The 24,098-nt window shown below is 40.0% G+C and overlaps 1 protein-coding gene and 1 long non-coding RNA gene across 2 annotated transcripts in view; one reads left to right on the plus strand and one right to left on the minus strand.

Moving 5' to 3' along the window:
• Positions 1-24,098, plus strand: part of LOC141381122 (uncharacterized) — a 51,949-nt gene that overhangs the window by 4,985 nt on the left and 22,866 nt on the right. The gene's annotated exons all lie outside the window — the stretch shown is intronic.
• junbb (JunB proto-oncogene, AP-1 transcription factor subunit b) lies at positions 815-2,465 on the minus strand. Its single transcript, NM_212750.1, is given in 1 exon segment — positions 815-2,465. A coding segment is annotated over 1 exon segment (933 nt). The 5' UTR covers positions 2,180-2,465; the 3' UTR covers positions 815-1,246.

Raw genomic sequence — 24,098 nt, forward strand, 5'->3', positions numbered from 1 at the left:
TCAATGTGTTTTTCTGCTTGTTGCTTTAATTTGTGCATCTAGTCTTTCATCTTTCAACTTGTCCTAAATCCAAAATATGTATTGAACAATGCCAAAATCTGTGCAATAGCCTATTATAAATATTAATTTATTTTTATATTGCAAAACCAGTATTCTGATGCCCTTTTAAATGTTGACTGTTGTTTATTTATTTATTTTTTTGGTAAATTAGTCAAATATTTATAGACAAATAATAATAAATAGACTAATAATAATAAAAAATAATCATTTTAAGTAATTTTATCACGTCTATTATCATCTCAAATGTGTCTGAACTGAATTACAGGTTATTTGGAACAGCATCATTGTTCCCTTTTGACGGTTCAACCCACTAAATTCTGTGGAAACACACACACACACACACACACCATCCCACATGTTTAAAGTGGTCTTGTCCAACTTCGGAAACCCCCTCTCTGCTCTCCAGCCCCGCTGATCCTAGAGCGGTGAAACTATTCCGCCTGGGCCTGTGGGCGGAGAGTGACGTACGAGGAGCAAAAGTGACCATATATGGTGTGCTGCTTGACGTCAGCAGGAAAGGCCTAGTGCCTCTTGTGTGAAAGCGCAAATGCAGGAAGCGTTGACCAATACGCAACCTCCAGAAACCAGCTGAGTACTTCACTACTATTGAATAATAATATCGTCAAGCCACAATAAATCAGTTTAGTTTTCATGTAGTTGTAGGCTGAATGTGAAGACTCTGAGGAACTGAGTTACACAACTGGTTAAAGCGACACATTGTATAACACAGAATGAAAAGCCACACTCTTAAAGGTTATATTTCAATGCATTTACTTAAATAAACAGCGCACACAATAAAAAAACGACATTGTAAACATGTGACATTGTTAACATGGCGTCAGGATCAACCCGACTGACACAATAATTTATGAGTTCAGAAACAGTACTGCACGAAAATATCAGATGCGTCCACATGATCAAAAACAGAGCTGATCATGACATTAAACACATTATTGATGTACGACTGGCCTTTCCACTGCGTCGAGGCGCGCGCGCGCGGCTCTCTCTGGGGGCCGCAGTGTCCGTTCTCTTCCGTCCCAGAGGACGCTTCGCGACGAGCTTTTAATCGGAGTCCAGGACGGGTCCAAAACAGCTCAGCTGAGAGCTCGCGAGTGTCGTTCAGTTGTCGAACAAACAATCTCCAGTGTTATTTCTGCGTCTTGCTTTAGTGAAAGTCCCGTCGCGTTTAAAACGCCTCCATCTTACTGGTCAGCATGAGCTGACAGCCGCTGTTCATGTGCCTCAGGACCTTCTGCTTGAGTTGCGCCACCTGTTCCCGCAGAACAGACGCTGTGTTGGACAGTCCGGCGTTGTCGGACTTCAGTACCTTCACTTTTTCCTCCAGCCGCGCGATGCGTTCTAGTTTGCGCCTTCGGCATTTGGTGGCCGCCAGTCGGTTCCGGAGCCTCTTGCGTTCCGCCTTGATGCGTTCCTGCGAGTCCATGTCGATCGGGGACATGGGCGGCGAGCCGTCGCTGCTATGCATGTCGGGAACAGTCTGCGGTTCCTCTTTCAAAGGCAAGAAGCGCTGAGGGAGCACGCCGGGGTGCTGGAACGCGTGCGCGGTTTCCGGGTGCTGGCTCTGCTGTATGTGGGACGGCAGGTAGCTGATGGTGGTGGACGGGTGGCTGGGTGCTGGGCAGTATGCGTTCAGCGTCGTGTAAATGGGAGGCTCCGACTGCAGGGAGGAGCCGAAAACGGACGCAGTTGTCGAGCACGTCGTCACGCCGCCGGCTCCAATCGACACGTTGGGCGGGGGCATCTGGTTCATCTTGTGGAGCTCATCCAGAGCCTTGACGAAGCCCTCCGCGAAGCCCTCCTGCTCGTCGGTGATCCCCCGACCGTAGAGGTACTGGCCCGGTGTGGGGGTCGTCAGCACGCCGTTGCCCGTCTGGATGATGAGCCTCTCCAGCTCCGGGGAGGCCAGTTTGAGTGAGCCCACATCGGCGCTGGACGCCTGATAGAGGTCCGATTTGAGGCTCCGATAGGGCGGCTCGGTCACGTTCAAGTTCATGCCCGGTTTCTGGAGTTTGTAGTCGTGTAGAGCCGCGTCGTTGTGACCGTAACCCAACAGAAACGAGTCGTCGTGGTAAAACGGCTGCTCCATTTTTGTACTCATAGAGTTTGAAAACCGGTGGTTCAGCTGGCGAGCCTGACAGTTCAGCGTCCACCTGTAAAACCGTCCGAGAAGGAGCGCGAATAACGATGACAGTCAATGAAGCGGCGTTTTCTGTCCCGTTCCCCTCTTCAGGAATCTAACAATCTGCCGATGCTCCTCTGGAATGAATTAAACACAAGCCAAAGTCCTTCAGAATGAGCCGAGTAGCGCAGCGGTGAACCGCTCGGGATGTTTCTGAGTCTCCTACTGAAAGTGAACGCTCCCTCAGAGAGATGTTGGCTTGATTTGCTCTGATGCGTTCTTTCTCGTGGATCGGTATCCCGATTTGGTTTTTATAAGCAGCTCTCGCACTGACAGCTGGTCACGCCCCTACGGCGTTACGTCACACGCTTTCTCACGTCATTGTCGGGAACTGCTGGGACTGTAAACAAGCCCGAGGGCGAAGCGCGCACCAGAGCCGCAGTAAAGCGATCCTTTAGCGCATTTATGGTCACGATTTTACAGAATAATTACAAATCTAATACTCCGATTCACGCTTTATGCCCTCGAACAGCGGATTAATGAGGTAGGCTTATAGCTGTTTAGCTATATACACATATAAAGCCGATAGACTGATTTATAATTCTTTTAATAATTCTTTTCAGGATTTAGTATACCTTTGATAAGTATAGTTGTAGTTTTATTAAGCTGTGATGTGACATAAATATTCGAAATAAAGCTGTTTTATTATTGAACAGAGCCCTGCTGTTTTTTATTGCTGTTTTATGTTATTGTTGTGAGGTTTTCAGTCTAAGACAGTTCGCCTGTTTTAACTAATTCGAGGATTAAATGGTAGCTTTTGTTTTTCAACTTTGCTGAATGTGCAAGTTAGTGAAAAAGTCAGACAACAAACATTCTGCTCGTCTCGGACACTCAGACAGCCGCTTCCTGTAGGAAGTTTACAGTCCAAATATGGGCACGGTGACGTGGAGTTCCTCTTCAGCAGGAGTGTGCGCTGCCCCGCCCACTTTTTTCTGGACTCCGCAGAAGCGCGTTCATTCTCCATTTGATATACCTGCTAACTTACATTTACGTACACTCAGAACAGAAAACACATTTGGGGATGTTATTATATTCGTATATCATCGGGTCAGAAACTGATTAGGTCTCCAAAGCAGGCCAGTAAGTTAATCATAGTTTGGCAGACTCAAAAAACAGGTTCTTCATTCAGATTAAAGGCTTTATTTCTCATTCCTCGTGTCTCCAGAGCGTTAACCTCGAACAATAATGACAACATTTATATAATTAAATCTAATTAATACATTTGGATTCATTTAACATGAGCTGATCACGTAAGTCTTATGTAAATAAGGTCAGTAGCTCAAACGTTGGCACTTTGTATTGCAGACAAATTTATTATAAAGCGATTAGTGAAATTTTAATAATTTTTCCGTCAAATTTTTCTTTTATTTTGTATTATTTGAACACAGAAAAACATGCCGTACACAATCAGCATATAGTGCGTAGATGTACATGTAATAACCATTATACAGGTTATTAAATAATAATATTAATGCCAACAACAGTAGCGATAATAAAAAGGAAATACTGTAGAGTAAATGACAAAAACATACAAAAACAAATAAAAATAATCAAATAAAATAAATTAATGTAGGCCTATACATGGTTCAACACTAGGGTTTTTTTTCTATTGGCCCGTTCGGGCCAGTGATTCAGATTTTTACTTGCCCTGCCAACATTTTCTCTGGCCCTACCAAAAAAAAAGAAGATAGTTATTCAGCATAACTTTTCTTCAAATACATCTGACGATTAAAAATGATTTAATTTAAATACAATACTGATTAGATTAATTAAAGTAAATGGTTTAGTAGAAAACTACAACAATTTTATGACTTTTGTTTGTTTAAAACCCACCAAAATGCCTAATTTTAGAAACCGGCTCATTACATCAGTCTATAATACTGTCATTTTTTTTCATTTATTTCTAAACCTAGATTTAAAAACGCATTTTCTTCTTGTTCTTTTTCATATTAGCCTACATTTTAATCAAATTTGGCCTTTGAGTTTGTTTTGTTTAAATGTAGTCTAGACTAAGAAGGCTAAAGCAAGTCTATGAAGGGGGTCCGTGCAGGCGTGCATTTCTCGTCACAGCACCGGCACTGGAGTAATATCATGAAGCAATGTTGATCTTTCTTACGAGGTGTCGAAATGAACAAAACAATAGGCTTAACACAAAATATGAGATTAAAATATTTAAAAATGATCAGATGGTAATTTCTGTCCATTTTTTTGGTCAGCGGATAAACAGCACTCGGTAATATTTCAGAATGTTTTTACTTTCATATTAGACATAGGTTTCCCCCACAGTCCAAAGACATGCGGTACAGGTGAATTGGGTAGGCTAAATTGTCCGTAGTGTATGTGTGTATGTGTGTGGATGTTTCCCAGTGATGGGTTGCGGCTGGAAGGGCATCTGCTGCATAAAAATGTGCTCTATTGGCGGTTCATTTCGCTGTGGCGACCCTGGATTAATAAAGGGACTAAGCCGACAAGAAAATGAATGAATGAATGAATGACGCTTTCACAGTCACATTTGATTTTATTCTGCTGAAAGTCATTTCTTTTTGTTAGGAGGAATGAAAGTTTAATTTTTTACAATGAGTTTTTTGGTCAGTATTTAAGAAATATATACTTTGTATTGTCTACAAAACAAACTGCTGTTGTCCTAATTAACAAAATTAGCCCAGTAAAGCCTTTAAAGCTTTAAGCTGAATATTAGTATCTTGAAAAGTAAATTACTATGTATCATCATCATAGCAAAGACAAAATAGAATTAGAAATGAATTATTAAATGTATGTTACAAGAATGTGTTGGAAAAAAACCTGTTCGTTAATCAGCACTTGAGAAATATTTAAAAAATAATCAAACATTTTCACAGGAGGGCGACTTATTTTGTCTTTACTGTATATTCAATCATTCATTCATTTTCCTTCGGCTTAGTTTCTTATTCATCCGCTGTTGCCACAGCGGAATGAACCGCCAACTATTCCAGCAAATGTTTTAAGCAGCGGATGCCCTTCAAGCTGCAACCCATTACTGGGAAACACCCATACACACTCAATAACGCTCATACACTACTGCCAATTTAGTTTATCCAATTCACCTATAGTGCATGTGTTTGGAATGTGGAGGACGCCGGAGCACCCGGAGGAAACCCACGCCAACACAGGCAGAACATGCAAACTCCACACAGAAACGCCAACTGGACTCGAACCTGCAACCTTTTTGCTGTGAGGTGACAGTGCTAACCACTGAGCCACCATGCCACCCATTCTTAAACAATATATATAAAATTTCCCAGTGAATATTGACAATATTTGGTGCATTTAAGTTTTTTCGTTAAAATAAGAGCGCGGTCATGGAGCATCTTAAGAAATAAATTTGACAAACTACAAAATTTCAATTAAATACATTTAATAAACAAATTTATAACAATAAATAATGTATTTTTTATGTTTCTTTAGATTTTTTTTTCTTGTTTATCAAAATTTTATTGAATATTTTTTCCAAAATATGAATTTGTATCAAATTTTTTTAACAGCGATCTTTAGTTTTTTGTTAGATTAGTTGCCTGTCCTGGCTTCGGTACCGACTAATTGACTGTATTTGCACAAATATATTACTGTAAAGCTTCCTGTAGAATATATGAGTGTAAAAGAGAGATCTGCGACGGGTGAATACTCGTATATGCTGAAGTCAGTATTATTCGCCTTTCTGTGAATCTTTTTTGTTCTTTAAATGAAGTTTAACAGATTCAGGATTTTTTCACAGTATTTCCTACAATATCTCATCTTCTGGACAAAGTCGTATTTGCTTTATTTCGGCTAGAATAAAAGCAGTTTTAAATTTTTTTTTAATTGTCAATATCATTAACCCCCTTGGACAATATTTGTTTTGGATTGTCTACAGAGCAAACTATTATGTAGTGATGTTTTACAAACAAATTTCGGGAGGAGCACGATCAGTCTTTGACGAGGCTAATTCATCACACGCACAGTCATTCTATTATCCAATCAGCTCAAGAGCAAACCCCTATAAATAGTTTAACACCTCATACTTTCGTTTTCTCTCGACTTCATCGTCCCCCTACTACCCCAACTCCACACTATTAAACCAGATACCTATTTAAATCTGAGGGGGGAGCGTTCTGGAGCCGGTCTAGACACTGCGTTCGGACTCTATCTTTATCCTGATAAGAGGAATAACACGAGTTAGGGTGTCTTCCCGAGCTCAGAGCCCTCTTCCCGGACAGCATGCTAAATATGCATATTCTATTCAGTCAAATATCTGCGAGTGTGAATTGTATCTTGATGTCTAAAGTCGCATTAAGCACTGTGCAGTGAACGCTGGCATGAATCGGGTGTTATTTGAGCTGCTCCTGATCTCCTCGCTCCGCATCTGTGCTGGATGTCAGGTTCAGTTTCCACCCACCTGAAAAGCTGCCGCTTACTGAAGCAACTGTGATCATATGGAGAGAGGCCGGTGTGTGTGTGTGCCTTTGTGTGTGTGTGTGTATATCTATGGAGACACTATAGCGTATAGTTATTATTAATATTTGAATAAATGACTAATATTAGAATATTATTGTACTGCTTATTGTTTTTCTTTTGGTATAAAGATTATTAAAAATATATAAAAATAAATGCAGTAAACAATATCTATATAAATATACAATTAAATATCCGTTTAATGATAAATATAATAAAAGAATGTTGTAAAATGAATAATAATGATAATAATATATCATATAGTAATTACGTACACAATTAGCTTGTGTATGTATATATACTCAGTATATATGAGGGGTATGAATAATTTGGGGCTTCATTCATTTTCTTTTTGGCTTAGTGTCTTTATTAATCTGGGGTCGCCACAGCGGAATGAACCGCCAACTTATCCAGCATATGTTCTACGCAGCGGATGCACTTCCAGCTGCAACCCATCGCTGGGAAACATCCATACACACTCATTCACACACATACACTACGAACAATTTAGCCTACCCAATTCACCTGTACCAGATGTCTGTGGGGGAAACTCGCGCGAACGCATTGAGAACATGCAAACTCCACACAGAAACGCCAACTGACCCAGCCGAGGCTCGAACCAGCGACCTTCTTGCTGTGAGACGATTGTGCTACCCACTGCGCCACCGTGCCGCCCGTCTTGACTGTACCTCATAGTTAAATAAACAGATGAAGTCAGAATTATTAGCCCCCTTTGTTTTTTTTGTTTTTTTTTTCTTAGTTAAAAATTTCCCAAATGATGATTAACAGATTCAGGAAATTTTCACAGTATGTCTGATAATGTTTTTTCTTCTGGAGAAAGTCTTATTTGTTTTATTTGGACTGGAATAAAAGCAGTTATTAATTTTTTACAAACCATTTTAGGGACAATATTATTAGCCCCTTTAAGCTATATATTTGTTTTTGATAGTCTACAGAACAAACCATCGTTACACAATAACTTGCCTAATTACCCTAACCTGCCTAGTTAACCTAATTAACCTAGTTAAGCCTTTAAATGTCACTTTAAGCTGTATAGAAGTGTCTTGAAAAAATATGTAGTCTAATATTATTTACTGCCATCACGGCAAATATCAAATAAATCAGTTATTAGAGATGAGTTATTAAAACTATTATGTTTAGAAATGTGTTGAAAATGTCTGCTCTCTGTTAAACAGAAATTGGGGGTAAAATAAACAGGGAGGCGAATAATTCAGGGGGCTAATAATTCTGACCTGACCTGTATGTGGTAATGTGTGTGTGCTGGAGATGGTGAAACTGGTCAACTCAAACTCTTGAGTGTCTCTGCTGAGCAGACGTGTCAGATCGCCTCATCAGATTTCTGCTTTTGTCATCTCAGCCTTTCTGGAGAACTGTGTGTGTCTTTGTCGAGCTGTTGTGACATTGAGGTGTGTTTATGGGTAATGCTGTACTAGCTCGTGTGGGCAATGTGTGTGTGTGTGTTTGTGTGTGTGTGGCACTGAGCCATAAGGACGCTGGCACAGCATTGGCAGAAATAACATGAAACATCCCACACAGGTAGATGTGTGTGTGTGTGTGGTGTGTGTGTTTGTGTCTGTCTGTGGGTTTGTGGGAGTTAGTGTGTGTTTGTGTGTCTTTCTGTGTTTGTGTGTGAATGTGTGTAATGTGTTTGTGTGTGTGTGTGCGAGTTAGTGTGTGTTTGTGTATGTGTTTGACTGTGTCTTTGTGCGTGTTTGTGTTCTTTGTGTCTATCTTTGTGGGTTTGTGTGTGAGTTAGTATGTGTGTGTCTGTGTGTGTGTGTTTGTTTGAGTTTGTGTTTGTTTGTGTGCCTGTTTGTCTGTGTCTGTGTTCGTGTTTGTGTTCTTTGTGTCTGTCTTTGTGGGTTTGTGTGTGTGTGTGAGTTAGTGTGTGTGTTTGTGTTTGTTTGTGTGTGTGTTTGACTGTGTCTGTGTCCGTGTTTGTGTTCTTTGTGGGTTTGTGTGTGTGTGAGAGTTTGTGTGTGTCTGTGTTTGTGTGTGTGTGTGTGTTTGCGTGTGTGTGAGGTAGTGTGTGTTTGACTGTCTTTGTGCATGTTTGTGTTCTTTGTGTCTGTCTTTGTGGGTTTGTGTGTGTGTGAGTTAGTATGTGTGTTTGCATGCGTGTGAGTTAGTGTGTGTGTGTGTGTTTATGTTTGACTGTGTCTTTGTGCATGTTTGTGTTCTTTGTGTCTGTCTTTGTGGGTTTGTGTGTGTGTGAGTTAATCTGAGTGTTTGTGTGTGTGCGCATATGTTTGATTATGTGTGTTGTGTGTATGTGTTGTGTTTGTGTATGTGTTTGTGTGTAAGTGTGAATGTGCTGTGTTTGTGTACGTGCGTATGTGTTTGTGTGTCTGTGTGTATGTGTTGGTGTTTGTGTTTGACTGTTTGTGTGTGTTTGCGTGTGTGTGTTTGTGTATGTTTGATTGTGTTTGTGTGAATGTGTTGTGTATGTGTTTGTGTGTGTATGTGTTGTGTTTGTGTATGCGTTTGTGTGTAAGTGTGAATGTGTTGTGTTTGTGTTTGACTGTGTTTGCGTGTGTGTGTGCGTGTTTGTGTATGCGTTTGATTGTGTTTGTGTGTCTGTGTGCATGTGTGAATGTGTTGTGTTTGTGTGTGTGTTTGTGTGTAAGTGTGAATGTGTATGTGTGTGTGCGCGTATGTGTTTGTGTGTCTGTGTGTATGTGTTGGTGTTTGTTTGACTGTTTGTGTGTGTTTGCGTGTGTGTGTTTGTGTATGTTTGATTGTGTTTGTGTGAATGTGTTGTGTATGTGTTGTGTTTGTGTATGCGTTTGTGTGTAAGTGTGAATGTGTTGTGTTTGTGTATGTGTGTGTGTTTGTGTTTGACTGTGTTTGCGTGTGTGTGTGCGTGTTTGTGTATGCGTTTGATTATGTGTTTGTGTGTCTGTGTGCATGTGTGAATGTGTTGTGTTTGTGTATTTGTGTGTGTGTTTATGTGTTTGACTGTGTGTGTGTGCATGTTTGTCTCTGTATGTATGCGCATGTGTGTGTGTGTGTGTGTTTTTTTTTGTTTGTGTCTCTGTATGTATGTGCATTTTTGTAATTTGTGTGTTTGTGTGTGTATGTGTGTGAGTGTGTATTTATGTCTGTGTTTTGGGTTTGTGTTAGTTTGTGAGTGTATATGTGTGTGTGAGTTTGTCTTTGTGTGTGTGTGTGTATATGTGTTTGTGTGTAATGTGTGTAATTGCGCGCCAGTGGGCTAGTGCGGTTATGCATGTTTGGGTGTGTGTTTGTGTTTATGTGTGTGTGTGGCACTGAGCCATAAGTACTCTGGCACAGCAGTGGCAGAAACAACATGAAAAATCCCACACAGATAGATAAACGTGTGAGTGTGTGTGTGTGTGTGTGTGTGTGTGTGTGTGTGTGTGTGTGTGTGTGTGTGTGTGTGTGTGTGTGTGTGTGTGTGTGTGTGTGTGATATCAGGTCAAGGTCAGCATAATGTTGTTGTTTACCTGCTGACGGGTGGTTTGTACACTCAGTTCTCGAGCTGAACTCTTGTGTTATTCAGATGAAGGGCAGAAGAGCTCAAGCTGCACACACACACACACACACAAACACATCAGCTCTGAAAAACACACACACAAAAACATTAAAGTCAGCTTTATTTTCATTTCTGCCTCTCGTACAGACACACACGGAGAGCTGAGTTTGTGTTTCTCTCAGGCCGCATTTACACTGCCCTGTTCAAGTGACTCAATTCGATTGTTTTCTCCCATGTGGCACAGATCGGATATGGCCCGTGTACGTGTAAGCAGGAACAAATCACAAGGATTCCGATTTACTCAAATCACACACACAGACTTCAGGTTGGGCGCCCCCCGCTGGTCTCACTAACACCACTTCCGACAGCAACCTAGCGTTCCCATATGGCTTCCTGTCCAGGTTCTGACCGGGCGCAGCCCTGCTTAGCTTCAGTGGGCGACCATGTGAGAGTTGCAGAGAGCTAGCTGCCGGCTATTTTTAAAAACGTTTCTTTCCCATTAAAAATAGATATATTTAATGATATGTAATGTGGAGAGAAAAAGTAGCACGAGTTCAGCAGATGGTGGATTCGAACCGGGTTGACGATCGATCGCGTCAAAACATGATGCTGTCCGCTTTACGAGGCAAGGCAAGTTTATTTATATAGCACATTTCATACACCGTGGCAATTTGATGAACTCACAGAGCTGGTGCACCTCTGAAAGGATCTAGTGGACTCAGACACAGCTCCAAACGAATCAACGCTGTTTTTCAGCCTTCATAAAGCACATAAACACAACTATTCTCTCAATAAAATCCATGTTAGCCATTTAGCAACGAAGCTAGAGTCACTGAGCAGATAGAAGCCCCGCCCAGAGGGCGGGATTAGGCCCTCGAGGTACGAGGTACACCACTCAAGCTGTAAGCCTGCTTCACTCTTTACACATGTTGTCTGTCAATCAGGCATTGATGGGCGTAAACCGTGAATAGCTTATTCCAACTAGGTGTGCTATTTGCACTTAGCCAAAAAACACACTCCCAAACAGGCGTTTTTCTTCCTCCCCTAGCAGGGGACCCAAGTGCGCACGGGCCCCTGGCCCACTGCCCATAAGGCCCTTGGTTAATCCGGCCCTCTGGGCGGGGCTTCTATCTGCTCAGTGACTCTAGCTTCGTTGCTAAATGGCTAATATGGATTTTATTGAGAGAATAGTTGTGTTTATGTGCTTTATGAAGGCTGAAAAATAGCGTTGATTTGTTTGGAGCTGTGTCTGAGTCCACTAGATCCTTTTAGAGGTGCACCAGCTCTGTAAGTTCATCAACTCCTCCAGAAACTGTACCTGGATGATGGAGGCTTTCAGCGGTGCTTCGGACTGAGCCGAGCCCAGTTTGATGAACTGTTGTGGTGTCGGCAGGAGGATTTTTCCCTGGGACACCAATAACAGGCGCTACGTCGCAATCACTTCCCTACAAGAGAAAGCTCCTGATTGGTTAACGCGGCCCGAATGTCCACTGAAGTTCAGATTTTCCAACTCGAGTGGTTTGCGCGATATGTTCATTCACGGTGCCTCATTCGCGCGTATCAAACCACAGGATGTCTATTCGTGTCTTTGCCTTGACTTAACATGTAAATCACTCGCAGTTGACACTTCTTCTGCGTCTGGTGTGAACGCAGAAAGGTGCAGTATGTACGTTTCACACCCACTGGTTGAACTACGTATTGCACTTCTGGTTCTAGGCGCACACAAGCACTGGTTGCCAGATTGACGACACCAACAGAAATGAGCCATGACTGTTGAGCCTAAAGGCTGATTTAATTCATGTTTCTAAATAAAACCAACGGCACATGATAAAAGGAATATTCTCCACATTGAAATGAAATTTTGTTCTTACCAACACCTGACATTTATATTTTAGAAACTGCTTCTATTTCTCACAGGTGAACAGGATTAACTGAAAATGATCCCCTCAGGTACACATCATATTATTTAATCAGTGTTAAATGCTAATAATGCAAGTCTAAATGCCATTTCACATCACGTTTATTGCCGTACTACTGAAAGCAGCAGCAGATAGTTCACCTCAGATCTTCAACATAAAATAAACCACCTGAAATTGAACTTTATAACTGTGTGCAAGCCAACACATGTCAGTGATTCAGCATCTACATTTTAATAATGTTAAAAAGGGTTTATTCTGTATTAATAGGATTATAAACCTCATTTCGCTGCAGTGAAGTAAGTGCCGTCGTTACTTTTCTGTCATGTTGCGTTTGGCGCAAACAGCTAAATTGTGTATCACTGCAAATCCCGTCATATAGCGTGATGTTAGGAACCTGCTCACCTACTCTTTACTCTTGTAATGTTTATATAATTTGCTAATTAATCTCATGTGGAACTCTGAATCTGCGTCTCATTTTGGAGTCTGCTACTGTCCAGTGGAGGTCGCGTTTCGGTCAGGGATGGATGCTTTGAGAGTCTTCATGACTGAATGAATGACAGTTTTCACAAAGATAACCCGGGGTAATTCATTCATTCATTTTCTTGTCGGCTTAGTCCCTTTATTAATATGGGGTCGCCACAGCGGAATGAACCGCCAACTTATCCAGCAAGTTTTATCGCAGCGGATGCCCTTCCAGCTGCAACCCATCTCTGGGAAACATCCACACATACGCACACACACTCATACACTACGGACAATTTAGCCTACCCAATTCACCTGTACCGTGTCTTTGGACTGTGGGGGAAACCGGAGTACCCGGAGGAAACCCACGCAAACGCAGGGAGAACATGCAAACTCCACACAGAAACGCCAACTGTGCCAAGGATCGGACCAGCAACCCAGCGACCTTCTTGCTGTGAGGCGAACGTGCTACCCACAGCGCCACTGCGTCGTCTAACCCGGTGTGAAAGGGACCAAGAAAAAAAAGACAGACGTTTCGGCAAGGAACACACATTTTCAAAGCAGAATATCTTCAACTTCAGCATTGTTTTTCTGTTCACTTAGCATGTTTCTTAAACATCTGCAAACATATTGTGGTATTTTAATGCTTTAGAAGAGTCAAAGACTCACATACAGCACCTTTCATTTGACTTTTTTCTGCAAAGGAGACAACAATTTTTACTTGTCTTGAAAATGCTTCTTGATGTAATGGTTTTTTTGATATTTGTATTAGAAACAAGACAAAATGTTTTTTTTTTTTGTGTTTTCCCATGGATATAAACCAGTAAACATAAAGTAACCTGATCATGCGTGAGAAGATCTGCCTGAGGCCAGATCTCACTTACTGAGAGAGAGAGAGATAGTTTACTGTGTGCTTGTGCAATGATGTAAAATGTTACTTATAACACTTTCAGGTGCTCTATGTATTAACCTTATTTTAAAATGCGGAAGTGTGCCTGTTTTTGCGATTGTTTTAAAACTTTCGATTCAGTTGCAACATCAAACAGCGCGAGTTTTTAATGTCTAAAAGTGAATGGAAGTGAATCAGACTGTAAGTCTCAAGCCAAAAAGATTCAAATGGCTGCGCCCGTACAATGTTTCCCCTTTGTGTTGTTTTTTATATATTTTATATATTTATATATAATATATATTTATATATAATATATTATATATATATATATATATAAATATAGAAAATATATATTAATATATTTATATATATATATATATATATATATATATATATATATATATATATATATATATATATGTATGTTAATATTATATATATTATATATTATAAAATATATATTAGTACATAAATATATTTAATATATTTATATAATATATTAAATATATTATATATAAATATATATAAATAATATAAAAATTATATTTACTGCTCGATTGTTTTAGATAGAAGGTACACTGCTATTCCTTTATCTGCGAGAGGAAATTATTTTATATTTATTATTTTTGTTTATTTATTGCATTTGTTTATTTTTCGGATGCATTAATCTAATGAATACTTTTTGTTTGCATTTACTTATACTAATTTTATTATTAAAAGCAAACAAAAAGTATTCATTAGATTAATGCGTCCGAAAAATAAACAAATGCAATAAATAAACATAAAAATAATAAATATAAAATAATTTCCTCTCACAGATCAAGGAATAGCAGTGTACCTTCTATCTAAAACAATCGAGCAGTAAATATAATTTTAAGCACTTGTTTAAAGTAAAGATAATTGCAAGTGTGAGTGTGTTTTTAAACAGCCGCTGTATTGTCTGTAGTGTCTCTCTGGTCTCACTGACTCCCATTCACCTCTGCCTTCAGGGGTCGGTGAGCACAGACAATAATAATAATCATCACAGGAGCCTCAGACCCAAATCTTGATCTGTGTCAGCAGAAAAACACAAGACATTTGCTGGAGAGGGCAGGACACAGAAACACACAGCCTGTACTAAGACTAAAACAAATAATATTGTTATTGTAATATTGTAATTATTATTTGTAATAATATAATATCAAAACCTATTTTTGTTAAATGAAAAAATTAAATAAACTCCACAACGAATTTTTGACTGTTTGGCTCCATCTAGTGTCTGAATAATGTACATGTTAGTGTATACTCCATTCAGCTGTTTTCATTTTAGTCAGCTTTGCGTTTTTGACTGTTTGGCGCCATCTTGTGTCTGAATAATGTGCAGGTTGGCGTATACTCCATCAGCTGATGTAGCTTCGAGTTTGACTATTTGTCGCCATTTTGTGTCTGAATAGTGTGCAGGATAGTGTATATACTCCCATCAGCTGTTTTCATTTTAGTCAGCTTTGCGTTTTTAACTGTTTGGCGCCATCTTGTGACTGAATAATGTGCAGGTTAGTGCATACACCATCAGCTGATGTAGCTTTGAGTTTTTCGAGTGTTTGGCGCCATCTTGTGTCTGAATAATGCGCAGATTAGTGTATACTCCATTCTGCTGTTTTCATTTTAGTCAGCTTTGCGTTTTTGACTGTTTGGCAATACACAGGTTAGTGTATACTCCATCAGCTGTTTTCAATACTGTCAGCTTTGCGTTTTTGACTGTTTGGCACCATCTTGTGGCTGAATAATGTGCAGGTTAGTGTATACTCCATCAGCTGTTTTCAATACTGTCAGCTTTGCGTTTTTGACTGTTTGGCGCCATCTTGTGTCTGAACAATGTGCAGGTTAGCGTATACTCTATCAGCTGATGTAACTGAGTTTGTTGACTGTTTGGCGCCATCTTGTGTCTGAATAATGCGCAGGTTAGTGTATACTCCATCAGCTGTTTTAGTTTCTGTCAGCTTTGTGTTTTTGACTGTTTGGCGCCATCTTGTGTCTGAATAATGCGCAGGTTAGTATATACTCCATCAGCTGTTTTCAATACTGTCAGCTTTGTGTTTTTGACTGTTTGGCGCCATCTTGTGTCTGAATAATGCGCAGGTTAGTATATACTCCATCAGCTGTTTTCAATACTGTCAGCTTTGTGTTTTTGACTGTTTGGCGCCATCTTGTGTCTGAATAATGCGCAGGTTAGTGTATACTCCATCAGCTGTTTTCAATACTGTCAGCTTTGTGTTTTTGACTGTTTGGGGCCATGTTGTGTCTGAGTATTGTGCAGGTTAGTGTATACTCCATCAGCTGATGTAGCTTTGAGTTTGTTGACTATTTGGTGCCATTTTGTGTCCGATCAGTGTGCAGGTTAGTGTATACTCCATCAGCTGTTTTCGTTTCTGTCATCTTTGTGCTTAATTAAAGATTTAATAAACTATTACAGCTCAAAACAACGTTTTGTATCTATTTTTTTATTTGATTTCATCCAGGATAGTTGTTTTCAAAGAATAAAGCCCTTCAGACTTAAACAAGATATACTTTGTTCTGTGATTTAGTTTTTCACTAAAATAGAAATGTGTTTACAAACAAAAACCGAAACTAAAACTAAGCTGAAATGTACAGCGAATTTTAAAAATAGTGCCAAAATAAACACAAATCTACTAAAATAAAACCCATAATAACCTTGACTTCCAGCCAGCCAGCCAGACGGAGAGTTGAAGAGGTCTGACGAGTCACTAATACTCAAACACAGAGGAGAGTCTGTCCGACTACACAGACAGAAATACACAAGAGCCTCATATTCTGAGTGTGACCACAATAACAGGCCGATAATGATGAATAACGGCCGTATCACCAGCTGTTTATTTCTCTGCAGTGCAGAACTCGGAGAAGAAAACAACTGAACAACAGATGATTATTTTACATTTCCCCCTTGACTTCAGTCATTCAGACAGTTTTTGGGGGGGCTGGAACACTTTTAGCATAGCTTAGCATAATTCAGTAAATCAGATTAGACCAGCTCGGTAGTTGGAATAATTTTTCTACTTAAAGCTTCACTCTTCTGTAGTTTGATCGTGTACAAAGACTGACTGTAATCTCTATAATCTCTTTCTGGCCTAATGATCCAGGAGTTTTGCCGCAATGATGTTACTCAGTGCCTGGAAATCAGCTGAAAATAAGCATATGCAATTGTCTTGCAGACATCCACAGATTTTTGAAGAATTTTTAGCGCTGTTGCCTCAAATCGAGAAGGTCAGTTGGCATTTCTGTATGGAGTTTGCATGTTCTCCCCATGTTGGCACGGGTTTCCTCCAAGTGCGCCACAGTCAGTATAAGGTAATTGCAGTAAGGGAATTGACTTAACTAAATTGGCCGTAGTGTATGAGTGTGTGTGTGTGTGAATGCAAGAGTGTATGGGTGTTTTCCAGTGCTGGGATGCAGCTGAAAGGGCATCCGCTGCGTAAAACGCATGCTGGATAAGTTGGCGGTTCATTCCGCTGTGGCGACCTACGATAAATAATAGGACTAAGCCGAAGCAAATGAATGAATATTATCGAATAATATGCACAAGTGTATATGACTTATGTACAATACGATTTGTAATGTAATATTTAATGTCTTTTATTAAACGTATTATACGCAAGACTTAATGGATCTAAAGTTGGATTTGCACTGTAAAACCTAAATAAAAGTTAAAAACTCTTAATCTCTTTTGTTATTTAAGTTTTTAGTTATAGTCTTAAAATCATTTTGCATTAAATGACAGGTGAAGTTTTTTTTCCCTCTCCGCTGTCGCCACTGCCTCGCATGGTTCAGGATTGGTAGAGCTACGCATCGATGAATTTGCTCTTCAGTGTTTGAACTCTCAGTAATGATTAAATCACACTGAACTGAGCTAAACTGAACTGAACTTAAACACTAAAACCTGAACCACACTGTTCTAGTTACTATGACCATTTATGTGAAGCTGCTTTGACGCAATCTACATTGTAAAAGCGCTATACAAATAAAGCTGAATTGAATTGAATTGAATTAAGCTGCAGATTTTCTTTTTTTTTTTCTCTAAAATTTTGTGCAAAAATAACAAAAATAGCTCCTCTGGTTCTGTCTAATGCTGTCACGATATTGGAATTCGTGATAATCAATTCTGAAATTTAAAAAACGTCCATCTCTACTTTTGCCCATCATCCGCGAAACCCCTCAGCCATCTGACGCCCCCCATTCATCCCCCCAGTTCCCCCGCTAAACAACCTCGCAATTCACAAATCAAGCTCTGGACTGCACTAGTTCTGTCTGGCCATAATTATAAGTAACTGTAATTAAACCTACCGAGCAAGCATTTATTGTTTTTACAAAACATATAATAGACGATTAAACAATGTCGTCTTAGCTAAAGCAAGGCTAATTTTGGGCTGTCAGTGAAAATCTAAGGGTTTCACCTGTGAATCGATTCAGTCGTTCCGAAACTGGGATTAAAATTGTTACAGTGTTGCTCTTTGCTCTTGGAGCGGTTCGCTTTCACATGGCAAAGTTTCTAAACAGACCAAAAGAGCTAAAACAAGTCACATGCGAACAAACTCTCCTCACATTGGTCAGAGATTCACGGTTTATTTTGCAGAGTCCCGCTCAGCTGTCAGGGGAGATGGTGGTTTGGTGGTGTTTGACAAGGTGCGCGCGACGTGTCTGAAGAGCGACGAGAGATGCGATGGGGAGGAGTGAGAAGGGTGCGCGACGTATTTGAGGACCGGGAGGGAGACACTAGATTAGATTACCTGGAGATTATCACTCGTTTGCGAGCATCCAGGAGACTCCCTAAACTTCCCGCCCTACTGAAAATTCTCTCTTCATATAGCCGTATATGATTTTATCCATAAAACACTGTGACATAACCGCGCTCGGATCATATCGATTTCTCAGTGCAATCGATCCGCTCCAGGGTTCGTTTCAATCGAGCCGAGACCACCTCATTCAAGCGATCTCGGAGAAATTGATTTGGCGCGGATCCTAGCGCGATTGCTGGTTTCACATATGCCAAACGAACCACTCAAACTGGGCAAATGAGACAGGTTCTGAGACAAAAGTGTAGGTATGAAAGCACCCTAATAGATGTCTCAGAATAGACCAAAACTAGACTAGTCATCAAATAAACAGAAATGAATGACAACTGTACACATTAGAGATGCGCGGATGGGCTATTATTTCATCCGCAACCGCATCACAAAACTCATCATCCGTCCGCCATCCATCCGCACTAACATTTTTGACCAAATTTTAAAACCGCACCCGCCCGTCATCTGCTGACCGAGCTCTTTATTTGAATGGCTTATTCCATTTTATCATTAAATTAATGTTTCTTTATTGATTATTAGAAAAAAGAGAATGACTTTAATGACATGCAGTTAATCCAAACGTGCAAGTCAAATCCAGCATTAATTGACGCTTTGAAGTGACGCTAAACAATACGAGGACGTGTCTTTTCACTTGATTCGATTCCTCGGTCGGTCCTTGAGTCTTTTCCTTGCGTCCTTCCCTCGCATCCTATAGGGGTGGAAAGACGAGGAAAGAAAGCAAGGAAAGGAAACGAGGATACACAAATAAGAAATGAGAAGCACCCCTATAAAGCTCTCAGAATATCAGCAGTGAACTCCGTCTCCAATTGGCGCACAGGGACAAAAATAAATAAATAGCCTAAATTAAACGCACTGTACTGTACAATTTTTTTTATTATTATTGTAGCCTAGAAAACGCATTGACACATCATTTCAACATTCAGACGAGAGCGCCTGGCCTCTAATGCGCCCTGCTGCACTGAAGGAGCGCTCGCTTGCAGCACTTGTTGCTGGAATGCATTGAATTCTCTTGGCAAGGTGCTGTAGACGTGGGAATGACTGGCCTTGTTTCTCCCAAAAGGAAAGTAGATTTTTCTCTGCTGATCCGTCTATGTGGAAGTTTGTAGATGAAGACTTCTGTACTTCATCCAGAATTAGTGTATCCGATTCCTCCTCTCATTCTGTGAAGTCAGTCCTAGGCTTTTTCGTTGGTGCGCCAGCTATGTGTACAAAAACAGTACAACCGCCCGCCACCCGCCCGAATTTAATTAAAATATTATTTTTCGTCACGTCATCCGCCCGATCCGCGGTTTATCCGCGGCTGTAACTGCCATCCGCGCATCTCTAGTACACATATAAAGTCTGTCTATTTGATGACTAGTCTAGTTTTAAGCTATTCCAAGACGTCTGCTAGATTTTCACTGACAGCCCAAGGTTAGCCTTGTTTTAGCCAAGCTGTCTACGTTTTGATGTCTATTAGACGTCTATTAAACACAAAATTGTTCAGGTAATTATGAATGTAATAAAGTAATCTTACTTTTTCAGTTAAAAGTAATTTAATTACAGTAACCAGTTACTTTGTAGTTAATTATATAGTAAAAAATGCTGGGTTCCATACAAACAATTTGAAGGGATTAAGTTAATTCTTTAAGTTAAGTTTTTTCAAATTTATGTGGATTGAACATAAAACAATTAGGTCGCCCTCCCCCCCTCCCCCAAAAAACTTGTTTCAATTCAGTTTAAATAGTTAAAGTTTCAGGAACAAGCAGCAAATGTCATGTTTTTGACGTGATTGGGACATGGCACTATTTTGCCTCAATTACGCTGACTCTTGTGTTTTAAAAGTGTTGTGTTTGAACAGAGTTGCTCTGTGTGTCTGTCTGAATGCCTGAAGGCAGTATAAAGGATAATTGATCATTCCTAGATCTCAGTGACAGGTGATCATTCCAGTCTCAGGAGTCATCCATTCATTCCTGTAAGCCTCGTCAGCAAGTGTCTGAACCAGATTTACAGACGTTGCAGCCTCAGTCTGAGGGTAAAGGGACAGGTCACCCAAAAAGGGAAATTCTGTCATCATTTACTCTTCCTTTACTTGTTCAAAAACTTTATTAGTTCCCTTTTCTCTTTAACAAAAAAAGAAGTTGATACCCATTGACTTTCATAGCAATTTTTCTTCTACTATTGAAGTCAGTAGCTATGTTTCCATCCAAATATGCGAAATAACTCTAGGATTATCGCATAAAAGACGTGTGAATTAAGCAGCGTTTACATCCAACGAGTCGAAGCAAACAAAATCATCAGTTCCTGAATAACTGGCGCCAAATATCAACAGTGAAAACAGAATTTACTGCCACAAGAGAAGCTGCGGGAATCTTTTCTTCATTTAATAAATGACCTCGGAAGACTATGCCGACTTGCAATGAACGCGGTGGTGTTTGATGGTGTGACACGCGGAGCACAGACGCTCTTGATTCTGGAGGTCATTAGTAATATAATAACACGAATGCTGAAATGTTTACATTGTTTTAGAATGACCAAAGCAACATTTCAGATGGTTTACAGCAGGGATCACCAATCTTGTTCCTGGAGGGCCGGTGTCCTGCAGGTTTTAGCTCCAACCCTAATCAAACACACCTGAAGAAGCTAATCAAGCTCTTACTAGGTATACTCGAAACACCCAGGCAGGTGTGTTGAGGCAAGTTGGAGCTAAAACCTGCAGGGACACCGGCCCTCTAGGACCGAAATTGGTGACCCCTGGTTTACAGTGTGCTCAGCCTCCTGATTTGTCCATTCATACACATTTTTATAATCACATGACCTTTTTTAATGCGCATCCTGGAATTTGTTCGGTAAAAGTGTTTCCATAGTAGTTTATGCGCATCATTTCTGCTTGAATAAAAAGTTTGTCCTACTCAGTTATGCGCATACGTCTTTTTAAGCACATTTTAAAAATTTTTGCGCATCTTGGCATTTCCATAAACCGTTATTTTATGCACATCTCCAAAATGCGCATAACAATAGGTTGATGGAAATGTAGCTATTGACTTCCATTGTAGTTTATTCTCCTACTATGGAAGCCAGTAGCTGTGTTTTCATCCAAAAATGTGAATTAACTTTATGCTTAAAACTGGAATATTGCATAAAAGACGTGCAAATAAAGCAGTTTTCATCCCAGTCGAAGTGAACAAAATCACCACTTTCTGATTATCTGTCGCCAAATATCAACAGTAAAAACGGAATTTGCTGCGATAAGAGAAGCTGCGTCAATCTTTTCTTCATTTAATACATGACTTGCGCCTCAGAAGGCAATCCTGACATGCAATGAACGTGCGGTGGCGTTTGAAGGGGTTTAAGACATGAAGCACAGACGCTCTTGATTCTGGAGGTCATTAATAATAAAATAACACTAATGCTGAAACGGTTCAGGCGTTTTAGAATGACCAAAACAACATTTCAGATGGTTTACAGTGTGCTCAGCCTGCTGGTTTGTCCATTCACACAAACTATCATCATCAAATGATCTCTTTTAACAAAATCACATGACCTTTTTTTAATGCACATACTGGAATTTGTTCAGTAAAAGTGTTTCCATGATAGTTTATGTGCATCTTTTCCTATCGAAGTTAAGTTTGTCCTACTCATTTATGCGCATATGTTTTTATGTGCATCTTGGCGTTTCCATCAACCAATTTTTTTTTTTTTTTTTAATGCACATCTCCAAAATGAGCATAAAAATAGGTGGATGGAAATGTAGCTAAGGGCTACACGTTTCAAACATTCTTCTAAATATCTTGTTTTGTGTTCAACAGAAGAAAAAAATTTGGAAGCACTTGATGGTAAATAGTGTGTAAATGATCCCAAACAGCTGCAAACAGCCAGAGAATTCACTTCTTTCATGGAGTCCAAGACAAACGGGCTGTAATGATGATGAATAAGTGGTTGTAGTTCATCCCTTGTGGGCTGTTGGGTTGTTTTCATCCACTGAGGGGTGATTTTGAGGCTTAATTTTGACACATATTTTGGCGAAATGCTTTGAAAATCGTAAAAACAATTGATAACACACTCCGGGCGAATTGAGTACCCTTTTGTTATGTTGGGGGCTGTTTATGCCCCATTGAGTTCCATTATAATGACATTTGTTGATCGCAAAAACCATATAATCATGCATTCCTGATGGTTGCGTCTTTCCCCTGTTGTAAATTTTTACTGTTGATCATCGGTTGCAGTGCAAAAAATGCCTAGTTTCTGGCTTTTATGGAGTGCATGATCATGCATGAGTGTGTAAACCTTTGGACACTTATCTCGATATGTCAGACAAATTCAAAATAAGAAACTCAGCTCTCAGAACATAGTAAACACAGTATGTATTTCTGCACACACACTATAATCTGCTGTTTTACTCTATAGCAGGGGTGTCAAACTCAATTCCTGGAGGGCCGAAGCCCAGCACAGTTTAGTTCCAACCCTGCTCCAACACACTTACCTGTAGGTTTCAAACAAGCCTGAAGGACTCTATTAGTTTGATCATGTGTTTAATTAGAGTTGGAACTAAACTGTGCAGGGCTGCGGCCCTTTTGGAACTGAGTTTGACACCTGTGCTCTATAGTACTCTATATAAAAGCCTGAATCTTTATTGCACAGGCCTATCTAAAGGGTGAATGCTGCCAACTGATGATCAACAGTAAAAATGACAAACTCTACCTTTTTTTTCCAACAGGGGAAAACCACCAACAATCAGGAATGCATGATTATATGCTGTCATAGCTTTGCAATCCAAAAAAATATGTTTATAATGGAAGTCAATGGGGCAAAAACGGCCCCCAACATAATGAATGTGTAGTCAATTTGAACAGTACACAAGGGTCAAGTGTGAAGCTTGTGTGTTTTTCCTCTGCTTTTCGTGGTTTACAATTTTAGGGAATTCCAATGTGTCACAGGGAATTAAGGGTCATGACCTTTATGAGGAGTCATGGTGCAACTAGAGAGTGAGATTATGAGCAATGATGAAGAACTGATGATGATGATGAAACTCCACGAAGCCAGATGTAAACATGATCTCACACACATCCTTTTGCTAAAAAGATATTTAGTTTAGTGCAGGGCTATTGCTGTTTCCAAAGCCGCTTTCTTCTCTAGTTCTTTAAAAATTGACCGATCTTTTGATCATTTTAAACCAGAATCCGAAACACAGATCAGATGAGCCTTTAATAAAACGTCGAAAGCTTTATTCTGTTGCAAAAATGGCCATGAATGGACCATGACATCAGGCCGTTTGTGTTGAATCTGAGGAACAATAGGAGATCCGCTATTTTTCAGAGCGTGTGATGTTTTCCAGACTGAAGAATGAAGGCATTTCTTCAACATGTTTAGACACAGGTCAGCTCTTCGTGAAGCAGTTTACATGAGCAACACCTCTGCCCTGAGCAACACAGACACACACACACACACACAATTGTACAGCTTTATAGGGACTTCCCATAGATTTAATTATTTAAATACTGTAAAAACAGTGTATTTTATCCCCCCCACCCCAATTCTACCCCTAAACCCAACCGTCACAGGAACCAATCAGCAATTTTACATTTTCATTATGCTTCATTCTCTGAGATGGTGACAAAAAGAAACAGTAACTGCCAGTAAATTGTCAAATGTGACCCTGAACCACAAAACCTTAAGTGTCAAATTTTTTACATTAAAGGGCCATGAAACCCCCTCGTTTCAGCAGGGTGTTTTCACACCTCTACTT

Source organism: Danio rerio, chromosome 3, assembly GCF_049306965.1.
Source record: "Danio rerio strain Tuebingen ecotype United States chromosome 3, GRCz12tu, whole genome shotgun sequence".
NCBI classification, from domain to species: domain Eukaryota; kingdom Metazoa; phylum Chordata; class Actinopteri; order Cypriniformes; family Danionidae; genus Danio; species Danio rerio.